Source organism: Lagenorhynchus albirostris, chromosome 20 (genome assembly GCF_949774975.1).
Source record: "Lagenorhynchus albirostris chromosome 20, mLagAlb1.1, whole genome shotgun sequence".
Taxonomy (NCBI): domain Eukaryota; kingdom Metazoa; phylum Chordata; class Mammalia; order Artiodactyla; family Delphinidae; genus Lagenorhynchus; species Lagenorhynchus albirostris.
In genome coordinates, this window is record NC_083114.1 from 19,767,872 (window position 1) to 19,795,574 (window position 27,703).

Here is a 27,703-nt window from a genome sequence, read left to right on the forward strand (position 1 = left end):
AGAAAGAAAAAATATTAAAAGCAGCAAGGGGAAAACAACAAATAACACACAAGGGAATCCCCATAAGGTTAATGGCTGACCTTTCAGCAGAAACTCTGCAAGCCAGAAGGGAGTGGCAGGACATACTTAAAGTGATGAAAGGGGAAAACCTACAACCAAAATTACTCTACCCAGCAAGGATCTCATTCAGACTCGACAGAGAAATTAAAAGCTTTACAGACAAGCAAAAACTGAGAGAGTCCAGCACCACAAAACCAGCTTCACAACAAATGCTAAAGGAACTTCTCTAGGAAAGAAACACAAGAGAAGGAAAAGACCTACAATAACAAACCCAAAACAATTAAGAAAATGGTAATAGGAACATACATATTGATAACTACTTTAAATGTAAATGGATTAAGTGCTCCCACCAAAAGACATAGACTGGCTGAATGGATACAGAAACAAGACCCGTATATATGCTGTCTACAAGAGACCCACTTCAGACCTAGGCACACATACAGACTGAAAGTGAGGGGATGGAAAAAGATATTCTATGCAAATGGAAATCAAAAGAAAGCTGGAGTACCAATTCTCATATCACATAAAATAGACTTTAAAATAAAGACTATTACAAGAGACAAAGAAGGACACTATATAGTGATCAAGGGATCAAGGGATCAAGATATAACAATTGTAAATATTGATGCACCCAACATAGGAGCACCTCAATACATAAGGCAAATGCTAACAGCCATAAAAGGGGAAATCGACAGTAACACAATCATAGTAGGGGACTTTAACACCCCACTTTCACCAATGGACAGGTCATCCAAAATGAAAATAAATAAGGAAGCACAAGCTTTAAATGATACATTAAACAACATGGAATTAATTGATATTTATAGGACATTCCATCCAAAAACAACAGAGTACACTTTCTTCTCAAGTACTAATGGAACATTCTCCAGGATCGATCATATCTTGGGTCACAAATCAAGCCTTGGTAAATTTAAGAAAATTGAAATCATATCAAGTATCTTTTCTGACCACAACGCTATGAGACTAGATATCAATTACAGGAAAAAAGTGTAAAAAATACAAACACATGGAGGCTAAACAATACACTATTGCTTTACGTTTTTTATCTTGTGAATTGATAGTCTCCTTAGCTTAAGAATTCACTTATTTTTCTTCTTTATTTATAAGAGACTTTAAAACATCTACCTCTTGTATATTTCATTTTTTGAAAACATTGTATCACCTCTTAACAATACAGAAGTTACAGAACATGAACCATAGTTCTGACCTCAGGATTTCCTCTTAGAAGAAGAAGGAACTTAAGCCCTTCCAGGACGGCAGCTTTTTTAAACTCGGGGACTCTCCCCACCAATTGCATCATGTCTGATACACATGGTCCAGCATGGTTTAGGGACCAGGTTTGTACTTAGCTGCAGTGCACATGCAAGGTCACTAAATAAGCCCAGGACATTTTTATTCTCCAGTGAGGTGACATGATGCAGAGGTGCATCTGGAAGCAAGAACTAGAAATAAGACTAAAAGTCTATTATGAGGACAAGTGGGTTCATCGAAATGCAAGGGATCAGGGTCCAGCAGGCATAATCCTGGCTTGCCTGCTAAGTAGCTCTGTGATCCACCCAGATTCCATTAGGCCCACCTGCCTCATCTGTGAAATGTGGGGTTGCACAAGATCAGGGATGACAAGTGAGTTTCAGTGCAAGTGTCAACCCAAGAGGATGGTTGGAAGGATAGCAAGGTCTTATACTGGGCTATGAGAAGTAGTGATGAGGCTGTTTACTGATGTCCTCCATGGGCACAGTGTTAGGGAGGACCCCAGTTTTGTGACATGGCCATTTCTGGGCCAAGAGCTACCTATGCTCCCCTCCATTTTATTCTCCCAAGATCATCTGGAATCGGGTCCAGTCTGAGACTGGACATTTAGGACATTAGGAATCGCCGGGGAAGTGTTCTTTCCTGCTTAGCTCCGTCTAGGAGGAAGGAGAGTGGTTAAGCTAATGAACTCCAGGATTTGGATGCTTGGATGCTTATTTCGGCTCTCTGTACCTCAGTTTCCCTATCAGTAAAATGAGTGAATGAAAAGAGTTGACACTGAACATTGAACGGTGTGTTATTAGCATATAGTAAGTATTTATTAAGTTAGCAGTTATGGATATTCATAATGAGGGGGATGCAGTGACCAGAGGCTGCTAGGGAGGTACCTGGGGTGTGGACTACTGGAAGTGTTCCTTTAGCTGTCTTCATGTTTCTTGGTAAAGATGTAGTAGGACCTTCTGGAAGAGCTATGCTATAGATGAGGAAATAGAAAGAGTCTCCTGGAAACAGTGGAGCATGGGGTCCTCAGACCCTCACACAAACCAGAGGTGCAGAAGGCTCTGGGCCCCCAGAAGGAATGGGAGACAGATCCCAGGTAGGACAGACACAGAGAGGCACCTCACTCAGGTTCTGCGGGGTGTTCAAAGACTGCCGTCAGCAAATCCCTTTGATTTCTCAATTTCTCTCCTTTCATTGTGGTTTTCATCCGGATTTGGGAAATCTTAGTGTGAAAGCTAAAACGAGACTCGAGACTGCTCAAGTTCTGTAGCTGTTCTGGCCAGCTGCCAGACTGCCCTCCCCAGGGAAGGGATCCTTCTACCTTCTCTCTCTCTCTCCTCTCCTGGGGGCTTCTCAACGTGCTTGTCATTTAGGAGCCAGTGGATGGCAAGCCTGTGGTCTAGACAATAAACTGGTAGAGGGCAGGGTTAAGTTAGCACTGGGAAAGAAATGAGGCTGCTGCCGTGGAAGCTGGTCTCCATCTTCTTAAGTGACTCTCAAGGAACATCAGGGTCAGGTGGAAGAATAGCCTGGGAATCCCAAGCCCGGGCTACATTTTACAGCTTTGCCCCAGGTTTATTCAGAGATCACAGAATCATAGAAACAATGGAAAGAGGCTGACCATTTAGTGCAGAAGAATCTGACAGGGTGATGTTCAATTACACATCATGCATCCGTGTTTGGTCCCTGGTCCCTGGCGGGAACTTTTCTCTATCAGAGGTCCCAGAGTCTCCAGTGCTTTGAGTTTACAGGTTCATGGACAGGAGTGAGAGGACAAATGGGCTGAGGACCACTTCAAAATGAAGAGCGAGGGCTTCCCTGGTAGCGCGGTGGTTGAGAGTCCTCCTGCCGATGCAGGGGACATGGGTTCATGCCCTGGTCCGGGAAGATCCCACATGCCGCGGAGTGGCTGGGCCCGTGAGCCATGGCCGCTGAGCCCGCACATCCGGAGCCTGTGCTCCACAATGGGGGAGGCCACAACAGTGAGAGGCCCGCGTACAGCAAAAAAAAAAAAAAAAAAAAAAAAAAAGAAGAGCGATATCTTTAAGGAGGGAGGGCAAGCAGATTCTATTTGAGGTTGTGCACTTGTGGCATTTGGTGGCAGTGTATCTCTACCTATTGACCCCAAGGATATAGCAGCAGAAGGTGGTCCAAAAACAACAAGAACAACAAAAACCCACCTCATGCCTCTTCCCATTCCCCACCTTCTGCCCAAGACTTGCCTAGTGCCAGAGGGGTTTCTGAGTGTGGATCATATGGCGGCATCTTAGTCACCTGTACTCTGACTCACTCTGTGCCCCTGCACTCCATTGGAGGTTTAGGGGTCACTCTTGATGGGCGTTTGGAGATAGGATCTTGGTGTCTGAAGAGGCACACGGGACTACTGGACCCAGTCCGAGGGTGAATGAAGATGTTAATTTCTCCCAGGACTTTGGGGGCCTCCTTGGGGGCTTTGATGAAAACTCTGTACCTAGGCAGGCAATGGCTGAGCCAGGAGTGGGTTTATAGTAACCCAGGCCCCTGGCTGGCCCCAAGTGCGGATTTGAAGCTCGGTGCCTTCCAGCTTCTCCTAAGACATGGCTCCTTGAACTGAGGGAAATGGTGAGGTCACCAGACTCTCTCCCTTCCTGCCTGTGATACAGTATTATCCCCATTGAATGGAGAGGGAAACTGAGGCCCAGAAGAGAAGCTGATATGCCTGAGTGCACAGGGAGTCAGTGCCACGTCTGCAATCAGCACTGACATCTCCTGCCTCCCAGGACTGGACTTTTCCAGCACCCCACGCTCCCAAGTACACTGTTATGTACAGCAGCCATCTCTCCCTGAAACTGGCAAGTGTGAGTCCCGATAGTTGGTCTTTAACTTTGGTGGGGAGGCTGGTTTCCGTACAAGTGGGTCCCCTTTTTGAAAGAACAGCAAGCCAAGCTCATATACTGCAGGGGGATCTTAGGGGACCATCCAGGAAGAGGAGACCCTGTCTCTTTAAATGCTTGTTCCTAAACCTCTAGAGTTGGGCTTAAGGGGATAGTGATAAAGGGAAGAAAATTTCGGGCATAGGGTGGACATGCCTGTAAATACCAGTTTGTGGTGTTTGGGGAGCTGGTTCTAGAACCTGCACTGGCCCTCCTCTCTGTCCTCATGACTGAATATCTTCAGTAAATCCCCTACAAGCTGCCTCCTCTCCCCCACCCTTGCCATTACTTCTTGCCTGGATCATCGCAGAGACCAGCTCTCAGGTCCCCCCTTCCACACCCCATCCTGCCCACAGCTTTCTCCTCTGAGAGCACACTTCTGATTATGGCACTTTGGCTTCCCTGCTGGTCAAATATCCTTAGTATCTCCCTATGACTTTCAGAATTGAACCCCAGCTGTCCACCTTGACATTCAAGACCCTCTAAAACAAGACTCCAAGCTCGCATTCTAAAATTTCTGAACTTTCCTCCTATTCCTGGACCAAATTCCAGCCAGATGAAATTTCTGCTTCTTGCCTACTCATCTGCCCATCCTGAACTAACTCTGTAGAATCCTCTGCTCTAATCTCGCCCCATCCTTTAAGGCAGGTCCTGCTTATGTTTCTTCTTCACTGAAAAGTGTCACCTGACTATTAAGTCTGTTGTCACCAGCATTCCTCTGAGGTCTCAGTTCACATAAGATCTCTGGGGCTGAGGATAGATGGATGGGAATGGTGAGAGGCAGGGAGAAATCCCAAAGGCTATTTCAATAGATCTCCCTCCCACGAGATTTCACTGTGTAGGAGGCAGGGGTTGGTGGGCACGTGAGGAAGGGAATGTCTGTGGCTGGTGCTGGACAGGCGGCTGAAGTCCTGGAGTCCCAGCAAGCTGCAGTGGGGCACCGGAACCCCTGTGCTGGGATGGCCCTGTCTGTCTTGAACCTCGGCATGGAGAGCAGCCAAGTCAAAAGGCCATTCATTGGGGGCATGCCCCCCACTTCCTAAAACCGTGGATTTTTCTGGTTTTCTCTCAGCTTCTCTGCTCCCCGGCTGTTCTGCTTGATCTTTATAGAGTTGTGATCCATTATTTTATAGGAGGTAGAGAGTTAGGAGGATGCGAGGGAAGCCTTTCTCTTAGTAGGGTCACGGTCAAGGAATGATGAAATGAGATCCAAAATCTGCAGAGTAAGCAGTGGGGTCCTGGGGGGGGGGGCTTCCTGGAAGAAAAAAAGGGAACCAGTGGAGTGGGACTGGACACATCTTTCATCTGGTGCCAAGACTAACGGGGCTGAGATAGGAAGAGGAGGTACAGTTATGCCCAATCTAAGAACAGGAAAGGCTCTGAGCTGGATCAGCATAGGGGCTCCACTTCCTTTTCATTGAAAATCCTTTTGTAGAAAAGGGAAGAAGAAATGAAACTGGTCATAAGAAAGATGAGCAGATCCAAAGTTCCCCCTGTTGGGCTGAATGAAGGACTCCAGGAATCCTAGTTATAAAGCTCTTGGATCTTAACATCAGCAGAGATCAAAGCTGGCAGATAAAGATCTTGTAGAGCTGTGGTTTTCAAACCTCAGCTTAATTGTCATATTCTTTCACCAAGTGAGATCATGGGCAGAATCCCAATGATCAACCAGGGCAAGTGGAGCCGTCTGTATGAGGCAGAAGCTGGAGGCCCTGGTCCCTCATGCCAGGCCTCCAGGGAACTGCTCACAGTGAGATGCACTGATGAGACATCCCCCCTCCCCGCTCCCACACACACATCAAGAACTAATGGGCAGGGGTGAACACAGCGTACACATGTTCTACCTGCTGAGGATTGGCTCCCTCTAGTGGACAGTTGGTGCAGAGGTACGCAGGGCATCAGAGAAAAACACTGCATCCAATATTGGCTTGGAAGTATTTTAGAGACATTTGTCCAGCTACCCCTGAACTCTGTGCTCATCCCTACTTCTGAATAGGCTCCATCTGCCCAAGTAGAATGTCCTCTTTGAAGATCTATGGATGATTCACGGGTGTGGAGGATGGCACGGGGGCCCTGTCCAGAGGCGACTGAACACCTTTTGTGGATGTCAGAGCAATAGGTCAAGGGCTATGGCCTTCAATTGATGAAGCCCCTTACCTCTAGGAACTTCCTCAAGGTGAAGGCCTGAGTGTTCCTGTCCTGGGACCAGGGAAAATGCCTGCTTGTGTCCACTAGATAAAAGCCCTGTGCTTATCAACATGGGATGTGGAAATAGGGGAGGAGTCAGAAGCTGAACCTTAATTTCCACGTCTGGAAGTGGGCTAAGACAACTTGTGAGGCTTAAATGCACTGAGGTACACAAAGTGTTTTCAAAAGTGGCTACTGGCACATGGTGAATTCTCCATAAGTTTAATAGTCATTACTTTTAGGGACTTCAGAAGAAGTACGGTCCGGCGTCTCTGGGCAGAGACTCAAAAGTGTAAGACAATGGAATTCTCATAATTTCTCCCCCAAATTGACCTGTGGCTCCAAACCGAGACATGTTGCAGTGGGGATGGTTTTTCAGGAATGCCTGTGTTATGGAAAAAGAAATAGGAGGAATACCAGCTAGAGGGGCAATGTCCCAGATATTGTGACGAGGATTAGATGGGGTTTTTTTTCTTTTTGCTCTCCCACAATCTGTGAAATTTATTGAGATTTCTGGCCTATAAAACTGGAGAATAGGGCTTCCCTGGTGGCGCAGTGGTTGAGAATCCGCCTGCCGATGCAGGGGACACAGGTTCATGCCCCGGTCCGAGAGGATCCCACATGCCGCGGAGCGGCTGGGCCCGTGAGCCATGGCCGCTGAGCCTGCGCGTACGGAGCCTGTGCTCCGCGGCGGGAGAGGCCACGGCAGTGAGAGGCCCACGTACCGCAAAAAACAAAAAACAAACAAAAAAAAACACCTGGAGAATGTAACAACCCCCCTGCACTAGCCTCCTTCCTTTTTCAAGTGGTAACAAGTGCTTCAATCTGTTCTTAGTTTCATTTATTTATTTTTTAACAGCTTTATTGGAGTATAATTGCTTTACAGTGGTGTTTTAGTTTCTGCTTTATAACAAAGTGAATCAGCTATATGTATACATATATCCCCATATCCCCTCCCTCTTGCGTCTGCCTCTCACCCTCCCTATCCCACCCCTCTAGGTGGTCACAAAGCAGTGAGCTGATATCCTTCTGCTATGCGGCTGCTTCCCACTAGCTATCTATTTTACATTTCATACTATATATAAGTCCATGCCACTCTCTCACTTTGTCCCAGCTTACCCTTCCCCCACCCCATATCCTCAAGTCCATTCTCTACGTTAGTGTCTTTATTCCTGTCCTGCCCCTAGGTTCTTCATAAATATTTTTTTTAGATACCATATATATGTGTTAGCATACAGTATTTATTTTTCTCTTTCTGACTTACTTCACTCTGTATGACAGACTCTAGGTCCATCCACCTCACTACAAATAACTCAATTTCGTTTCTTTTTATGGCTGAGTAATATTCCATTGTATATAAATGCCAAATCTTCTTTATCCATTTATCTGTCAATGGACACTTGGGTTGTTTCCATGTCCTGGCTATTGTAAATAGAGCTGCAATGAACATTGTGGTACGTGACTCTTGTTGAACTATGGTTTTCTCAGGGTATATGCCCAGAAGTGGGATTGCTGGGTCATATGGTAGTTCTATTTGTAGCTTTTTAAGGAACCTCCATACTGTTCTCCATAGTGGCTGCATCAATTTACATTCCCACCAACATTGCAGGAGGTTTCCTTTTCTCCACACCCTCTCCCGCATTTACTGTTTGTAGATTTTTTTTTTTTTTTTTTTTGCTACATGGGCTTCTCACTGTTGTGGCCTCTCCCGTTGCGGAGCACAGGCTCCAGACACGCAGGCTCAGCGGCCATGGCTCACGGGCCTAGCCGCTCCGCGGCATGTGGGATCTTCCTGGACCAGGGCACGAACCCGTGTCCCCTGCATCGGCAGGCAGACTCTCAACCACTGCGCCACCAGGGAAGCCCCTGTTTGTAGATTTTTTGATGATGGCCATTCTGACAGTGTGAGGTAATACCTCATTGTAGTTTTGTTTTTTTGTTTTTGTTTTTTTTGCTGTACGCGGGCCTCTCACTCATGTGGCCTTTCCCATTGCAGAGCACAGGGTCCGGACACACAGGCTCAGTGGCCATGGCTCACAGGCCTAGCCGCTCCACGGCATATGGGATCTTCCCGGACTGGGGTACGAACCTGTGTCCCCTGCATTGGCAGGTGGACCCCCAACAACGGTGCCACCAGGGAAGCCCCTCATTGTAGTTTTGATTTTCATTTCTCTAATGATTAGTGATGTTGAGCATCCTTTCCTGTGTTTGTTGGCAATCTGTATATCTTCTTTGGAGAAATGTCTATTTAGTTCTGCTGACCATTTTCGGATGGGGTTGTTTGTTTTTTTGATATTAAGTTGCGTGAGCTGCTTGTATATTTTGGAGATTAATCCTTTGTCAGTTGCTTCGTTTCCAAATATTTTCTCCCAGTCTGAGAGCTGTCTTTTCATCTTGTTTATGGTTCCCTTTGCTGTGCAAAATCTGTTAAGTTTCATTAGGTCCCATTTGTTTAGTTTTGTTTTTATCTCCATTTCTCTAGGAGGTGGGTCAAAAAGGATCTTCCTGTGATTTATGTCATAGAGTGTTCTGTTTATGTTTTCCTCTAAAAGTTTCATAGTGTCTGCTCTTACATTTAGGTCTTTAATCCATTTTGAGTTAATTTTTGCGTATGGTGTTAGGGAGTGTTCTAATTTCATTCTTTTACATGTAGCTGTCCAGTTTTCCCAGCACCACTTATTGAAGAGGCTGTCTTTTCTCCACTGTATATCCTTGCCTCCTTTATCAAAGATAGGGTGACCATATGTGCGTGGGTTTATCTCTGGGCTTTCTATCCTGTTCCATTGATCTATATTTCTGTTTTTGTGCCAGTACCATACTGTCTTGATTACTGTAGCTTTGTAGTATAGTCTGAAGTCAGGGACTCTGATTCCTCCAGCTCCATTTTGCTTTCTCAAGATTGCTTTGGCTATTCGGGGTCTTTAGTGTTTCCATACAAATTGTGAAATTTTTTCTTCTAGTTCTGTGAAAAATGCCAGTGGTAGTTTGACAGGGATTGCATTGAATCTGTAGATTGCTTTGGGTAGTATAGTCATTTTCACAATGTTGATTATTCCAATATTCCAATCCAAGAACATGGTATATCTCTCCATCTATTTGTACCATCTTTAATTTCTTTCATCAGTGTCTTATAGTTTTCTGCATACAGGTCTTTTGTCTCCTTAGGTAGATTTATTCCTAGATATTTTATTCTTTGTGTTGTAATGGTAAATGGGAGTGTTTCCTTAATTTTTCTTTCAGATTTTTCATCATTAGTATAGAGCAATGCAAGAGATTTCTTTGCATTAATTTTGTATCTTGCTACTTTATCAAATTCATTGATTACCTCTAGTAGTTTTCTCGTAGCACCTTTAGGATTCTCTATGTATAGTATCATGTCATCTGCAAACAATGACAGTTTTACTTCCTCTCTTCTGATTTGGATTCATTTTATTTCTTTTTCTTCTCTGATTGCTGTGACTAAAACTTCCAAAATTATGTTGAATAATAGTGGTGAGAGTGGGCAACCTTGTCTTCTTCCCGATCTTAGTGGAAATGGTTTCAGTATTTCACCATTGAGAATGATATTGGCTGTGGGTTCATCATATATGGCCTTTATTATGTTGATGTAAGTTCCCTCTATGCCTAATTTCTGGAGGGTTTTTATCATAAATCGGTGTTGAATTTTGTCGAAAGCTTTTTCTGCATCTATTGAGATGATCATATGGTTTTTTCTCCTTCAGTTTGTTAATATGGTTTATCACATTGATTAATGTGCATATATTGAAGAGTCCTTGCATTCCTGGGATAAACCCCACTTGATCATGGTGTATGATCCTTTTAATGTGCTGTTGGATTCTGTTTGCTAGTATCTTGTTGAGGATTTTTACACCTATGTTCATCAGTGATACTGGCCTGTAGTTTTCTCTTTTTTGTGACATCTTTGTCTGGTTTTGGTATCAGGGTGATGGTGGCTTCGTAGAATGAGTTTGGGAGTGTTCCTCCCTCTGCTATATTTTGGAAGAGTTTGAGAAGGATAGGTGTTAGCTCTTCTCTAAATGTGTGATCAAATTCGCCTGTGAAGCCATCTGGTCCTGGGCTTTTGTTTGTTGGAAGTTTTTAATCACAGTTTCAGTTTCAGTGCTTGTGATTGTTCTGTTTATATTTTCTATTTCTTCCTGTTTCAGTCTCAGGAGGTTGTGCTTTCCAAAGAATTTGTCCATTCCTTCCTGTCCATTTTATTGGCATCTAGTTGCTTGTAGTAATCTCTCATGATCCTTTGCATTTCTGCACTGTCAGTTGTTACTTCTTTTTCATTTCTAATTCTATTGATTTCAGTCTTCTTCATTTTTTTCTTGATGAGGCTGGCTAATGGTCTATCAAATTCGTTTATCTTTTCAAAGAACCAGCTTTTAGTTTTATTGATCTTTGTGATTGTTTCCTTCATTTTTTTTCCATTTATTTTGGATCTGATCTTTATGATTTCTTTCCTTCTGCTAACTTTGGGGGTTTCTTTGTTCTTCTTTCTCAAATTGCTTTAGGTATAAGGTTAGGTTGTTTATTTGAGATGTTTCTTGGGTTAGGATTGTATTGCTATAAAATTCCTTGTTAGAACTGCCTTTGCTGCATCCCATAAGTTTTGGGTCATTGTGTTTTCATTGTCATTTGTTTCTAGATATTTTTTTATTTCCTCTTTGATTTCTTCAGTGATCTCTTGGTTATTCAGTAGTGCACTGTTTATCCTCCATGTGTTTGTATCTTTTACAGTTTTTTTCCTGTAATTGATATGTAGTCTCACAGTATTGTGGTTGGAAAAGACACTTGACATGATTTCAATATTCTTAAATTTACCAAGGCTTGATTTGTGATCCAAGATATGATCTATCATAGAAAATGTTCCATTAGTACTTGAGAAGAAAGTGTACTCTGTTGTTTTTGGATGGAATGTCCTATAAATATCAATTAATTCCATGTTGTTTAATGTATCATTTAAAGCTTGTGCTTCCTTATTTATTTTCATTTTGGATGACCTGTCCATTGGTGAAAGTGGGGTGTTAAAGTCCCCTACTATGATTGTGTTACTGTCGATTTCCCCTTTTATAGCTGTTAGCATTTGCATTATGTATTGAGGTGCTCCTATGTTGGGTGCATCAATATTTACAATTGTTCTAACTTCTTGGATTGATCCCTTGATCGTTATGTAGTGTCCTTCTTTGTCTCTTGTAATAGTCTTTATTTTAAAGTCTATTTTGTCTGATATGAGAATTGGTACTCCAGCTTTCTTCTGATTTCCATTTGCATGGAATATCTTTCTCCATCCCTCACTTTCACTCTGTGTGTGCCCCTAGGTCTGAAGTGGGTTTCTTGTAGACAGCATATATACAGGTCTTGTTTCTGTATCCATTCAGCCAGTCTATGTCTTTTGGTGGGAGCACTTAATCCATTTACATTTAAAGTAGTTATCAATATGTATGTTCCTATTACCATTTTCTTAATTGTTTTGGGTTTGTTATTGTAGGTCTTTTCCTTCTCTTGTGTTTCTTTCCTAGAGAAGTTCCTTTAGCATTTGTTGTAAAGCTGGTTTTGTGGTGCTGAACTCTCTCAGTTTTTGCTTGTCTGTAAAGCTTTTAATTTCTCTGTCGAGTCTGAATGAGATCCTTGCTGGGTAGAGTAATTTTGGTTGTAGTTTTCCCCCTTTCATCACTTTAAGTATGTCCTGCCACTTCCTTCTGGATTGCAGAGTTTCTGCTGAAAGATCAGCCATTAACCTTATGGGGATTCCCTTGTGTGTTATTTGTTGTTTTCCCCTTGCTGCTTTTAATATTTTTTCTTTCTATTTAATGTTTGATAGTTTGCTTAATATGTGTCTTGGTACGTTTCTCCTTGAATTTGTGCTGTATGGGACTCTCTGCCTTTCCTGGACTTGATTGTTTCCTTTCCTATATTAGGGAAGTTTTCAACTATAATCTCTTCAAATATTTTCTCAGTCCCTTTCTTTTTCTCTTCTTTTTCTGGGACCCCTATAATTTGAATGTTGGTGTGTTTAATGTTGTCCCAGAAGTCTCTGAGATGGTCCTCAATTCTTTTCATTCTTTTTTCTTTATTCCACTCTGTGGTAGTTATTTCCACTATTTTATCTTCGAGATCACGTATCCATTCTTCTGCCTCTGTTATTCTGCTATTGATTCCTTGTAGAGAATTTTTAATTTCACTTATGGTGTTGTTCATCATTGTTTGTTTGCTCTTTAGTTCTTCTAGGTCCTTGTTAAACGTTTCTTGTATTTTCTCCATTCTATTTCCAAGATTTTGGATCATCTTTACTATCATTCCTCTGAATTCTTTTGCAGGTAGACTGCCTATTTCCTCTTCATTTATTTGGTCTGGTGGGTTTTTACTTTGCTCCTTCATCTGCTGTGTGCTTCTCTGTCTTCTCATTTTGCTTAACTTGCTGTGTTTGGGGTCTCCTTTTTGCAGGCTGCAGGTTTGTAGTTCCCTTTGTTTTTGGTGTCTGCCCCTAGTGGCTAAGGTTGGTTCAGTGGGTTGTGTAGCCTTCCTAGTGGAGGGGTCTAGTGCCTGTGTTCTGTTGGATGAGGCTGGATCTTGTCTTTCGGTGGGCAGGACCAAGTCCTGTGGTGTGTTTTGGGGTGTGTGTGATGTTATTCTGATTTTGGTCAGCGACTCTGCTAATGGGTGGTGTTGTGTTCCTGTCTTGCTAGTTGTTTGGCATGGGGTGTCCAGCACTGTACCTTGCTGGTCATTGAGTGGAGCTGGGTCTTAGCTTTGAGATGGAGGTCTCTGGGAGAGCTCTCACCAATTGATATTACGTGGGGCTGGGAGGTCTCTGGTGGTTCAATGTCTTGAACTTGGCTCTCCCACCTCTGAGGCTCAGGCCTGACACCCAGCTGGAGCACCAAGACCCTGTCATCCACACAGCTCAGAATAAAAGGCAGAAAAAAAGGAATGAAAGGGAAAAAAAATTTATTAGAAAAAAAAATTTTTTTAATTATTAAAATAAAATATTTTAAAAAGCAATTTAAAAAAAGAAGATAGCAACCCACCCAATAAAGAAATCCACCACTGATAACAAGCACTAAAAACTATACTAAGATAAACATAAAAATCAGAAAATAGTCAGTCATATACAGCAAACCCCAAGTCTACAGTTGCTCCCAAAGTCTACCAGCTCAATTTTGGGGTGATTCCTTGTCTATTCAGGTATTCCACAGATGCAGGGTACATCAAGTTAATTGTGGAGATTTAATCTGCTGCTCCTGAGGCTGCCGGTAGAGATTTCCCTTTCTCTTCTTCGTTCGCACAGCTCCCAGGGTTCAGCTTTGGATTTGGACCTGCCTCTGCGTGTAGGTCGCTTGAGGGCATCTGTTCCCACCTCAGACAGGACGGAGTTAAAGTAGCAGCTGATTCGGGGGCTCTGGCTCACTCAGGCCGGGGGTAGGGAGGGGCACCGATGCAGGGCAAGCCTGCGGCGGCAGAGGCCAGCATGACGTTGCACCAGCCTGAGGCGCGCTGTGCGTTCTCCCGGGGAAGTTGTCGCTGGATCCCGGGATCCTGGCAGGGGCGGGCTGCACAGGCTCCCATGAAGGGGGGTGTGGAGAGTGACCTGTGCTCGCACACAGGCTTCTTGGTGGTGGCAGCAGCAGCCTCAGGGTCCCATGCCCGTCTCTGGGGTTCACGCTGATAGCCGCGGCTCACACCCATCTCTGCAGCTCATTTAGGTGGTGCTGTGAATCCCCTCTCCTCGCGTACCCCAAGACAATGATCTCTTGTGTCTTAGGCCAGACTTTCTCCCAGACTCCCTCCCGGCTAGCTGTGGTGCACTAACCCCCTGCAGGCTGTGTTCACGGCGCCAACCCCAGTCCTCTCCTGGCGCTCCGACCAACCGAAGCCTGAGCCTCAGCTCACAGCCCCGCCCGCCCCGGCGGGTGAGCAGACAAGCCTCTGGTCTGGTGAGTGCTGGTCGGCACCGATCCTCTGTGCGGGAATCTCCCCGCTTTGCCCTCCGCACCCCTGTGGCAGCGCTCTCCTCTGCGGCTCCGAAGCTTCCCCCCTCCGCCACCTGCAGTCTCCACCCGCGAAGGGGCTGCTAGTGTGTGGAAACCTTTCCTCCTTCACAGCTCCCTCCCACTGGTGCAGGTCCTGTCCGTATTCTTTTGTCTCTGTTTTTTCTTTTTTCTTTTGCCCTACCCAGGTACGTGGGGAGTTTCTTGCCTTTTGGGAGGTCTGAGGTCTTCTGCCACCGTTCAGTAGGTGTTCTGCAGGAGTTGTTCCACGTGTAGATGTATTTCTGGTGTATCTCTATCCACACATTTTGATAGATTAATCCCTTAGCTATGGAACTGAATGGAGACATTAATGATAATATTACATCAGTTTTCTCAAAATTATTGTTTATGATTGTGAAAAAATGGAAATTATATAATTCCCAACTGAAATTCTTTAATTAATTATGGTGCCTTTATATATGGACTCCTGTGGAGTCTTTAACATTCAAGATTATTGGAGAATATTGAATGATTTGTGGAAAATCTGGAAATATTCATTGAAAAGGTGATATGCAAACTTGGGTTTGATGAAGAGATTTTAGCTATAATACCAAAAGCAACATCTATGAAAGAAAAAAAATTGATAAATTGGACTTTATTAAAATTTAAAACTTCTGCTCTATGAAAGCCATTATTAAGAATATAAGCTACAGCCTGTGGAGAAAATATTTGCAATGCACATATCTGGTAAAGGACTTGAATGCAAAATATACAAAGAACTTCTTAAAGTCAACTGTAAGAAAAAAAAATTTTTTTAATGGGCAAAAGATTTGACACCAAAAGCAAAAGACCCTTTTCAAACAGACCCATTCTACCCGAATCTGCATGATATATTGGGCTTCCGCATATCATTTCACTTGGAAAGAAACTTTAGTGTCTAGATAAAATATTTGGAAATCACCACCCTAAAAGATTGGTATTTGCCGCCCAGTTCTTAGGCTCCACAACAGAACATTCCAGGGCATTAAGACTTGAAGATTCCTGGATTCTATCATTCTGCTAAGGCTCTATCAAGCTACCTGTATGAGGTTCTAAAGGAGCCTGACTGATTTAGGATGGCAGGGACACGAATCTGATAAAGAGACCAGGCAAAGCCTTAGGGCCCCATCCCAGACCTCCTGGGACATGGGGAGGGTCAGGCACTTGGTTCTCTTCACTCTGTTAGGAACTCAGCTTCTACTCTTCCTTTCCAACAGATCATGTTCCATTTCAAAGAAATCAGAGCCCTTAATAGGCCAATAAGGTCACTTCCTACACTTTACTGGGCATAACCACATACCCTTCCACCACTGCCCCACCATCTAAACAAATGATGGAAACTGCACGACTTCCTTTTCTCGGTGTTTGGAAATCACCACCAGGATCTGGTACCTACTCACCACATTTAGGGGCCTATTTTATCCTTCCTTAAACATGACCCTGCCCATGTGCTCTGCTCCCTATAAAAGGCAGGCAGATCAGCCAGAGGAGCCAGAGTTGCAGAGAAGCTGAGACCAACTCAGAAACCTCCAGTTCTCAGGCTGAAGCTCCCGTGCTCACCCTCCGGTATGAAGGTCTCTGCAGCACTTCTGTGTCTGCTACTCACAGCAGCTGCCTTCAGCACCCAGGTGCTGGCTCAGCCAAGTAAGCCTCCTCTCTTCTTAAGCCTTAACATTTTAACTACCCCAGCTACTAACACCTGGCATGAGTCATCCCATGCTTGCTGCATAGCCTACATTAAAAAGATGGAGAGAATGAAATCCAGAGGGGAATTAAGAAGAGCTGGCATGTCACAACTGGTCAGAGGCAGAACCAGAACTAGAAGCCCAGGCCACTGGAGCCAGGCTCCACGATCTTTCTCGACACCAGCTTTGGGACATGAAATGCAGCTGCTATCTCAACAATCCTTACCTTGTTTGGAGATGTGGCACAGAAGGAAGAACCATTTCTCATCGTGGGTACGAAGGACATTTTGGGCAGTAGTAGAGAGGAAGAAACTCTTGCTGGAGGTTTCAAATGTTGGATTACAGTCCAGGGTAGCTCCCAGAAGGGTGGCTGTGTAAGGAGGATAAGGACCCAGAGGCATCTCAGCATGTGACTTAGGTTGGCTCTAAGCCCATGGGGACAAATAGCTGGGAAGCAAGGTCTTAGAACTTATCTACCCAGGGTCAGAGGTTTTGGATCTGTAGACCCTCTGAATCATACTACAAGGATTAATCTTGTTACTCAAGATTTTGCCATCTGCAGTCAACAATGAGGGGCCCCATAGTTCAGCAGAGGAAACTGACTCACAGATAACATTTTATCTATGGGATCTGGACTAAAGCTCTGAACTAGGGAATGGTAGGTCTTAGTTAGAACTTGTGTATTTGCTTTGTCTTCTACCTTCTCCTTCTTCTCTTACAAATGCAGGCTGACAATACATTATAACTCTCTGATGCTTTGCAAAATGTTTTTCAGATTCAGTTTCCATCCCAATCACTTGCTGCTTTATTGTGATCAGTAAGAAGATCCCCTTCAAGAAGCTGGACAGCTACACAAGAATCACCAACAGCTGGTGTCCCCAGGAAGCTGTGATGAGAGTGGACCATGCCCGGGCACTGTCAGCCAAACATTCTATCTGAGTTCTATACTTCCAAATGAGTCAGATAAATATGCCATCTAATCCAAAGGACCCTTTACCCCATAGACAAATGAAGCCCATGAGAAGGAATCCATACTCACTCCAGGCTCTTCTGGAAGCTTGGTCAGATCATCCAAGTTCCTTTAGGCAACAGGTTCAAATGTAATTAATTGGCCTAAGAGAAATTTCTGTCTCACTCTTGAGCGAGTAAGTAGATCAGAGCCTAGTTTTTAACCCCATTGAGTTGGAGCTTCTCTGTATATATCTCTTGGGAGAGAAATGTATTTCAATTCAGCATCTTCTACTGAGTGCCACTGTGTGCTTGGTGCAATGCTGGCACTGTTGAGGGTGCCATTACGGTGGTAAAAGAGACTCAGCACCCCCATCAGGACTTCCTCATCATGCACTAATGAGTATCACTGGGCAGAGGCCAGAGGATAGTTGGCCCAAGATAGGCCTTTGCTGATTTACCAGAGAGAGGTGGGGTTAAGAGCATCCAAGGAGGGAGATACTTAGAGCAAAGGCCTCAAATAAGGAAAAGTCCAGAGGGATTGGGGAATGGCAAAGACACCTCAGTGGCTAGAGTTAGTTTCAGGCTTTGCATTGTGTATGTGGATAGGGAGAGGCTAGGATGGGGAACCCCCGTCTTGTTGACCTTCCTAACAGGAAATACAGCTTCCTAATTTTAAAATAGTCCATTTATCAATATGTTCCTTTATGGTTAGTGCTTTTGTTTTCTGTTAAAGAAAACTTTTTTTAACCAGATGTCACAAAGTTATTCTCTTACATTATCTTCAAAAAGCGTTATTTTCTGTTGTTCACATTTAGAACTACAATCCACCTTAACTTGATTTTTGGGTATGCTGAAAGTTAGCGATCAAGATTTTATTTTTCCATATAAATATCCAATTGATTCAGCATCAATTATTCAAAAGAGTACTTTTTCTTAACTAGTCCACAGTGCAAACTTAGGTTATATCCAATATCAATATATGTATGGTTCTATTTCTGCACTCTTTAATCTGTTCCCTGGCATATCATCCACTCTTGGAACAATGGCACCATGTCATAATGACTACTGCTTTCTAAAAACTGTTATCATCTGGGAGTGTAAGTCCTACAACTTCGTTCTTCTTTAAAAGTTGTCTTAACTATTTTTGGTTTCTTATTTCTCCTTTAAAAGAAATCAGCTTATCAATCTCCACAAAATTCTGGCTCGGATTTTAATTGGGATTACATTGAATTAGGAGGAAAATCTGTTACCGAATCAAATTTGGGTCCACTCGCCTGTGGACAGAAGAACTTCCGTCTCTTTGGCCACTGCACCAGGGTGTGCCAAATACAAAGCTTTTTCTGCCTGCATTTTTTATTTAGTCGTGGGAAGGGGCAGCCTCAGGCATTCATCCTGGGAGTCTCCCCCAAAGACAGGACAGCAGAAACTAAAAACTATAAACACCTGAATTAGCAATGCAACAACAGGCAAAATGCTAAGACCCCAGTGGGTAGGGAGACCGCACACCTCAGTTTGCCCAGGACAATTCTGCCTCACCCCTGTCTGGTTTGGAAAATCAATTACATGATAATCTTCCCACAGAGGAGAACCCTTATGTCTTTTTAGGCTCCTTGAATCATTGGTAAGTATTCATTTTTTACTATATGCTGGTCCAGAGCGTGACCAGAAAGATGAATCTGTTTTCTAGAGTAGAAGTAGGAGGGCTTGAGCTGGAAGGTCATCAGCCATCCATTTCAGAGCAAGTTTGGTTCCCTATGAAATCTCTGTGAAGCCAGACCCAATGTAAGCCAGACCTCACATAATTCCTGTATGGGCCAGATGGAAAGATGAATGTTGTAATGGATGGGATATTATAAGCAAAGACAGAGATAAGAAAGAAGGTGATGTGAAGGAAGAAGTGAGGCAAGTGGTCTTGCACGGTGTTCAGTAGTGGTGGATGGGCTTCCCTCCTCCACCATCACATGGAAATATTCTCTCTCTCTGCAGGCTTGCCTTTCTCTGGAGAGACCCAGTCTGAGGGGCAGAGAATGCCAGCTAGCGTGTCTCCCTCCTCTTTTCATTAGTCACCCCAGCAGCCAGATACCTGTTCTATAAAATGGAAACGTTGCACTGTCTCAATATTCCTTAGAGGCTTAAACAGTGAAAGAAGTTGGACAGAGAAGTCTTGAGTACAGGGTTCCCCAGCTCTGCTTCCTTGAGCAGTTGTAATTTTCATCGGGTATATATCAGGCTTCCCAATAAGTTATTCCTGGAGAATAGACATCAGCAGGTAAACATACCTCTGAAAACCACAACATTGCAGAGTGAAATTAACTCCACTGTTAGGATCTTAGATGGTAAGGCATTAAGAATGTCCAGGGCTGGGCTTCCCTGGTGGCGCAGTGGTTGAGAGTCCACCTGCCGATGCGGGGGACATGGGTTCGTGCCCCAGTCCGGGAGGATCCCACATGCTGCGGAGCGGCTGGGCCCGTGAGCCATGGCCGCTGAGCCTATGCATCTGGAGCCTGTGCTCCGCAACTCAACGGGAGAGGCCACAGCAGTGAGAGGCCCGCGTGGGGGGGGGGGGTGGAAGGGGGCAGAAGCAAGGTGCTAGGAAAGGGCTTAGAGGGCATTTAGCCATTTCAATTGGGCTTTAAAGATTGATTAGCATTTTCCAACAGGTAAAGAAGGGGAGGGATGAAGGCCCTCAGGCAGCAAAGCTCAGAAGGCGTTGGGACTAAGCCCTCTGCTGTGTGACTTAGGAGAGGGTACAAGAGGAGAAGGAGGAAGAGAAAATATTTTGGATTCAGATAGGAGGGTCGTGAGTGCCATGCTAGGGAGCATGGATATTCTGGGGAGATGGGGAGCCATCCACAGAGGGTCTCTGAGCACAGGGGTACCATGATGAGATCTATTTAGACTTTCCTAGAGACGGCAGCCCTCAGAGTATTAGCGAATGATTTTTTTTTCTCTTCCTCCCACTGGGAACTCCTAGTCTTCAAGAACATATATATTTTCCTTCTACCCTGGGGTTTGTAATCAAACATGAATTTAATCTGCCTAAACACACATACCACAGAAGCAAAGTTTCTGTTTTATCCAAAGAAGACTGTAATCAGGCATTCACACTCCTTCAGCTCTCTGGGTGTTTCTTTTTATCCTATTTGAAATAAACATTCTTTTTTTTTTTTTTTTCCGCGGCATGTGGCATCCTCCCGGACCGGGGCACGAACCCGTGTCCCCTGCATCGGCAGGCGGACTCCCAACCACTGCGCCACCAGGGAAGCCCTGAAATAAACATTCTTGTAAAATAGTGCAACCTCAGAATACAGATCAAGGGATAGAGCTCAAAAAAAAAAAAAAAAAAAAAAAAAAAACGATGGGTGGAAGACCTAAATAGACATTTCTCCAGATAGGTTATCCAGGTGGCCAATAGGCACATGAAAAGATGCTCAACAGCGCTAATTATCAGAGAAATGCAAATCAAAACCACAGTGAGGTATCACCTCACACTGGTGAGAACGGCCATAGTTTAAAAGTCTACAAATAACAAATACTGAGGAGGGTGTGGAGAAAAGCCACTATGGAGAACAGTATGGAGATTCCTTAAAAATCTAAAAATACAGTTGCCATATGATCCAGCAATCCCACTCCTGGGCATATGTCTGGAAAGAAACTCCAATTCGAAAAGATACATGTACCCCAATGCTCATAAGCAGCACTATTTACAATAGCAAAGATACGGAAGCAACATAAATGTCCAGCAACAGATGAAGAGATAAAGAAGATGTGGGGTGTGTGTGTGTATATATATATGACCTTCAAGATGGCGGAAGAGTAAGACGTGGAGATCACCTTCCTCCCCAAAGATACATCAGAAATACATCTACACGTGGAACACCTCCTACAGAACACCTACTGAATGCTGGCAGAAGACCTCAGACCTCCCAAAAGGCAAGAAACTCCCCACGTACCTGGGTAGGGCAAAAGAAAAAAGAAAAAACAGAGACAAAGAATAGGGACGGGACCTGCACCAGTGGGAGGGAGCTGTGAAAGAGGAAAAGTTTCCACACACTAGAAGCCCCTTCGTGGGCGGAGACTGCTGGTGGCGGAGGCTTCGGGTCCGCGGAGGACAGCGCAGCCACAGGGGTGCAGAGGGCAAAGCGGAGAGATTCCCGCACAGAGGATCGGTGCCGACCGGCACTCACCAGCCCTAGAGGCTTGTCTGCTCACCCGCCGGGGCGGGCGGGGCTGGGAGCTGAGGCTCGGGCTTCAGTCAGAGCGCCGGGAGAGGACTGGGGTTGGCTGCGTGAACACTGCCTGAAGGGACTAGTGCGCCACAGCTAGCCGAGAGGGAGTCCGGGAAAAGTCTGGAGATGCCGAAGAGGCAAGAGATCATTGTCTTGGAGAGCGCGAGGAGAGGGGATTCAGAGCACCGCCTAAACGAGCTCCAGAGACGGGCGCGAGCCGCGGCTATCAGCGCGGACCCCGGAGACGAGCATGAGACGCTAAGGCTGCTCCTGCAGCCACCAAGAAGCCTGTGTGCGAGCACAGGTCACTATCCACACCCCACCTTCAGGGGAGCCTGTGCAGCCCGCCACTGCCAGGGTCCCGGGATCCAGGGACAACTTCCCCGGGAGAACGCACGGCGCGCCTCAGGCTGGTGCAACGTCATGGTGGTCTCTGCCGCCGCAGGCTCGCCCCGCACTCCGTGCCCCTCCCTCCCCCCGGCCAGAGTGAGCCAGAGCCCCCTAATCAGCTGCTACTTTAACCCCGTCCTGTCTCAGCGACGATCAGTTGCCCTCAGGCGACCTACACGCAGAGGCGGGGCCAGATCCAAAGCTGAGCCCCAGGAGCTGTGCGAACAAAGAAGAGAAAGGGAAATCTCTCCCAGCAGCCTCAGGAGCAGCGGATTAAAGCTCCACAATCAACTTGATGTACCCTGCATCTGTGGAATACATGAATAGACAACGAATCACCCCAAAATTGAGGCGGTGGACTTTGGGAGCAACTGTAGACTTGGGGTTTGCTTTCTGCATCTAATTTGTCCCTGGTTTTATGTTTATCTTAGTTTAGTATTTAGAGTTTATTATCATTGGTAGATTTCTTTATTGATTTGCTTGCTCTCTTCCTCCTTTATATATATATATATATATATATAAAAATATATATTTTACTCAGCCATAAAAAACAATGAAATAATGCCATTTGCAGCAACATGGACGAGCCTAGAGATTATACTAAGTGAAGTAAGTCAGAAAGAGAAAGACAAATACCATATGATATCACTTATACGTAGAATCTAAAATATGATACAAATGAACTTATTTACATAACAGAAACAGACTCAGACATAGAAAACAAACATTGTTACTAAAGGGGAAAGGGGTTGGGGGAAGGATAAATTAGGAGTTTGGGATTAGCAGATACAAACTACTATATGTAAAATAAATAAACAAGGTCCTACTGTACAGCACAAGGAATTATATTCAATATCCTGTAATAAACCGTAACGGGAAAGAATATAAAAAATAACATATATATATATATATAAAACTGAATCACTTTGCTATATACCAGAAACTAACACAACATTGTAAATTAACTATACTTCAATGAACATAAAGTTTTTTCAAAATTGAAATTATTGGGACAGGACTGAGCACTTTGCATGCACTCATTATCTTATTAGGTTCTCAGAACATCACAATGAGGTAATAATTAGCAATCAGTTCCTCTTAGAGGCTCAGAGAGGTAAGCAATTTGCTCCAAATCATATAACCAGTAAATGGCAAATACAGGACTTAAATCCATGTCTGGTTGACTCCAGACCCCAGGCTCCTAAACATATTTTCTTACAAGATAATAGGTCCTGAAGCAGAGGGAAGGACAGACAGGAGTCCCTTCAGCTGGAAGTGTTTGAATGTCCCCCCACTCACTCAATTTGGAGAAGAGTTTGGGGTGCATGTGTAGGAGTGGATTGTAAGAGGATAATAACATACAAGACTCAGTTGGTTAAATTCATGGCATGAATGTGCTTATCCAGAATTCAGGATTCAATGCACTAGCACAAGTACTTGGGGATGATGAATATTTAGCTAGATTGGCTGATTGGAATCTAGGCTTTAAAACAGGCCTGCAGTTGATGAAGTTGAAACACCAGAACTCCCCTGGGACATTAGGAAGGTGTCTAAAGGCTCAGGGAAGTGGGTCTATTGAAAAGGATCTATTATGTGCAAGCTGCCTAGCCATCCCTAGCTGCACTCCCAGGCAAGGCCAGAGGACACTTCCTTTACCAAGGCATGCTTTGATGGGGCCGTGAGAGGAGGGCAGCGTCCTTAAGAGCTCTCTGGTGGCTATTCACTACAGATCAGAGATGGCCACGGGACATGCTGGAATCCCGCAGTTTTCAAATTTTAGTGCCCATTAAGAATCACCTGGAGGGCTTGATACAACACAGTCTGCCATCCTACTATTGGTGACAATTTAAGTAATCATGATGCCAGCAGCTGCCATTATTATGCTCCTAAAATATATGAGCAACCCAATTCCAGAATCCTATTTGGAAGGTCTATGACCAGAAGCCACTTCTGGTACCTAAACCTATGTCAGTGAGGAAGAAATAGATGACACTGAAATTGGAATGATTTGAGGAGGGTTTAATAAAAATGCTATTTACCAAGATGTGGGCTGGGTGTGGAGAAACCATAGGGCTGCTTTGGTACTCTGAGGCTAGTGACAGCATGGTGACCATCCTTGGACCCGAAGGAGCAAGGACAGAGTGTGGTTCCCCAAAACTGGACGGAGAGAGTCATAGAGAGGGCCACCTGGAAAGGAAGTGAAAACCATTGGTTGAGGGCTGCATCCAGGCAGAGGTATAAGGAGGCAACAGAGAAATCAGTACTTCACCCTAACTACTCCCTCTTTCCAACACCCTGCAGGGTTCCCCATGTCCAAACCCAACCCAAAGCCAGAAGACCTGCAATCTCATTGATGTGATCCACAAAAGAATGGCATGTGTGTCTGCAGGGACAAGCTTGAAATCTTTTCTTTTGTGGTTCCTGAGAAGTTTTTATGTCAAAGACTTATAAAATTAGTCAAAGAGTGAACACTTTTGATATTCCCTGGAAGCGATTGTGTAAGAGCAGAATTATTTGTTCTTGGAATGCTTGGAGGAAGAGCTGTTAAAGCTTCTGGAGACTGGAGGATGTGTTGTGGGAAGGTTTTCCATTACTGACTCAAATTTTTAAATAGTTTGAGGATTAAAAAAATTTTTTTTCTTGCAATATGGTAAGTTAGATTTTAAGAAATCCATCCACTTCTTCTAAATTAAAGTTGCTGGCATAAGGTTCTTATTTTCTTCTTGGTGTCTGCAGGCTCTGTAGTGATGTTCCCTACTGGTGCCTTTTTTCCTTTTTTCATGGTCAGTTCAGGAGAGTTTCAGCTTCTTTGTAGGCTTGTCAAAGAACAAAATTTGAGCTTCTTTAGCCCTTTATCTATATATTCTTTTCTATTTCACAAAACATAGCTCTTTATTTCTTTTACTATCACTGGGCTTGTTTTGCTAGAGTAGAAAAACTTGCAAGGATGGAAAGTGGACAGGAGAATATTCCAAGCAGGTGCAAAAAGTAAGCAAAGTCTGGGAGCCAAGAATGAGCATGGGGATAGGAACACTCAGGCCAAGGGCCTTGCCAGGCATTCTATCATAGTCCAAGCTGTCCCCTCCTTGCCACCGTGCTCATTGGCACTCCCCCCACCCCACTCCAAGCTCCTAGCTCAGACCCCTTGCAGGAGGGAGCCAGGTTCAGGAACAAAGAGCCCACTTCATTGCTCTGTTCCCCACCCCGTCCTATCAGTGATCCTTCCTGAAAACAAGGGGCTTAGACAAATCAGTGGTTTTCTAACCGTATCCCTCTGGGACTGAGTAGCAGAAGGGAGCACCTAGATGTGATGGGAGGAGCCTGGTCACCAGAAGCTGGCTTTAATTTGTCTCCAGTATGAGACTTCCACCTAAAACTTGCCTTGGAAAAAGACATCACCTACATGAAACTCTCTTGGTGATTATATGTAAACAGACTGGCTTTTTCTCCCAGTGTCACCCCTCACTCCTCATGAGACGTTGGGCAAGTTATTTAATCTCTCTGCCCCTCGGTGTCCCCATCTGTAAATGGGCATGATAATAAAAGCGCTTACCTTGTCAGGACTAAATATGCAAAAGGGGAAAGTCCTTAGCATAGCAGTTCTTTTCTATGGTTTCTTTTTCATTTTGGAGAAAGCAGCTCCTCGGATCACTTACTAGGGTGAGCGCCAGCACATCCGTGTTCTGTCTTCATCTCTGTGGGCTGCGCGGCTGGAGGGAAACGGTGCCTACCCTGCTACAGGCCACAGCTTTTGCCTTGCATTTCCTGGAAAACTCTTCGGCAACCCAGCCTCCAGCTTAGTAGATTCAGGATACACGGTAAGAATTCAGAATCTTAGTAGATTCATCTTGACTTGACTGTACCCTGGCCAGGCAATGATCCCTCTGGGGGCCCCCATCCTCTCTGCCTCTCTACAAAGGCAGGCGGGGCAGCCAGAGCTGCCAAGAGGCTGAGATAAACCCAGAAACCAACAGCTCTTAGGCTGAAGCTCACATCTTCCCCCTCCAACAGGACGGTGTCCACAGCGCCTCTGTGTCTGCTGCTCACAGCTGCTGCCAGCAGCACCCAGGTGCTCACTCAGCCAAGGAAATTCAATCTTTCTCCCCCTTCCCTTCCTCTCTCTCCTTCCCTCTGTTTCTCATCTTCTAGGAAGGCCTAAGCCAAAGTGCCCCACTTCAGAGACTCTCAGAGCACCTGGGGTCCTTGGAGTTTTAACATCTAATTTTGGAGACAGAAAGCAGAAGCCCGGGTTGGGGACAGCAGGCATCCTACCTGCCCCCTCCCGCCTCCAGGACACCGCAGAGCCAGAATAAAGCCTAAACTCTACTGAAAATTCAGGGCCTTTTCTTTGACCCCAGATGATCGCCCCAAACCCTGCAGGTTGGGGGGCCATATCCAGGACCTGTCGCACTGGCCTCCCTCAGTCAGCAAAGATGTGTCCTCACCATGCAGAATCAACCTCAAAATCTTGAGCCACATGTTCCTGGTCCCACCCCCTCTCGGGGCAGCCGGCAGGAGCACCGGACCTGCGTGGAGAAGACACACTTCTACCTCTTAGCTTTCCTTCCCCTGCTGCGTTCAAGCTGAGAAAAGCCTGACATCTCAGATGCTTTTTCTCTGTGACTTTATTTCTAGATGCACTCCGCGACCTGTTCAACTGCTGTTTCACATTTAACCATAAGAAGATCCCCTTGCAGAGGCTGAAGAGCTATGGAATCACCAGTAGCCAGTGTCCGCAGGCAGCTGTCCTGTAGCTAGAAAAACCCTGCTCCCCTCCAGCCCCCAACCTCATCTCACCCCTTCCCTTTCTTCCATCCCCCCCATCGTAAGTTCTGCCCCACAAGACAGACATAGACTAATTTGAGATGTCCTACTCAGGGGATAAGATCCAACCAGACTATGTAATCCAAAGCCTCCTATTATTACATCAGGGACAGGCCCAGAGAGGGCCGGTAACATCCCACACCCTCCTTGCTGAATGGGTACCAGCTCACACTTGGGTGGTTGCTTTGCTGGATGCCAGGCCAGCTTCTCCCAGGGCGCGGCAAGAACAGCAACTACCCCCAGAGGGCCTCTCCTTTCCACACCCCTCTGACTTCCTGTCCCAGGGCAGCCCCTCACCTGTAGCAGGTGGGCCTGGTCATCCCTAATGAGGCATCCCTTGGATAAAACCCTCCAACATTTCACCTAACCCTGCCAGCCCACCTTCATCCACAGCTTCAGAACCAAACTGGCCAAGGACATCGGTGCCGACCCAAAGGAGAAGTGGGTCTGGAATGACATGAAACACCTGGGTCAGAAACCTCACACCCTGAAGACTTGGACTCTTTCGGCCACACTAAGACCAAGCCAGAGGCTGAGAAATGATTCTTCTCCCCCAGGCATCCTGTCTCTATCCTGGACTAAATTGACCTGAATTTTCAAATAGAGTGCTTTCTGTTTCCTGATGCAAAATGTACTATGTCTTACGTAATATTTAGTCTATTATTTGAATTGTGGCTGGTTGGGGAGTTATTTTGAATATTGGTGATCTCTTTTTTTAAAGCAAGACCTTGAGCCACTTGGTTCCCGTCATGAGCCCCAGTTCCCTCTCCTGTAAGCTGTGGGCAGTGGGTCTTTCTCCTGCCCAACTCCCCAGGGGTGATGAGCATGCCTATGAGAGCCATGGCGATGAAGGGCTACTACAATCTAGGGAGGACAGCGCCTGGTGAATGTGAGGTGTTGCTAAATGTGTTATTATGGAAACATGAATGCAACTGTAGGATGGCTGACTTTTTGCAGAAAATACATTTTGTTTAAAATCTCTAATACAGTAATGGTGTTTTCTTCAGGGGTAACTCCCAACCAGTAGGGGGTGCTCTCAGGTGCAGGTGGATGGCAGAGGGTGCTAGAGGAATGTGGATGTAGCCAGGGCCTGGCTGTGTGGCTAACCTGGGCCCATCTGAGTGTCAGGGAGGGCCTGGATCATCAGCCCAGGATATTCTAGAACGATGGCTCCA

At 45.1% G+C, this 27,703-nt stretch overlaps 1 protein-coding gene across 1 annotated transcript; it reads left to right on the forward strand.

The window, feature by feature from the left end:
* The first annotated feature begins 15,537 nt into the window (after window positions 1–15,537).
* On the forward strand, window positions 15,538–27,120 carry LOC132511519 (C-C motif chemokine 13-like). Its single transcript, XM_060134736.1, has 3 exons — window positions 15,538–16,093; window positions 26,340–26,454; window positions 26,922–27,120. Exons 1-3 carry the CDS (start codon window positions 16,018–16,020, stop codon window positions 27,118–27,120), a joined length of 390 nt encoding a protein of 129 aa, XP_059990719.1. The 5' UTR covers window positions 15,538–16,017.
* Window positions 27,121–27,703: the final 583 nt, after the last annotated feature.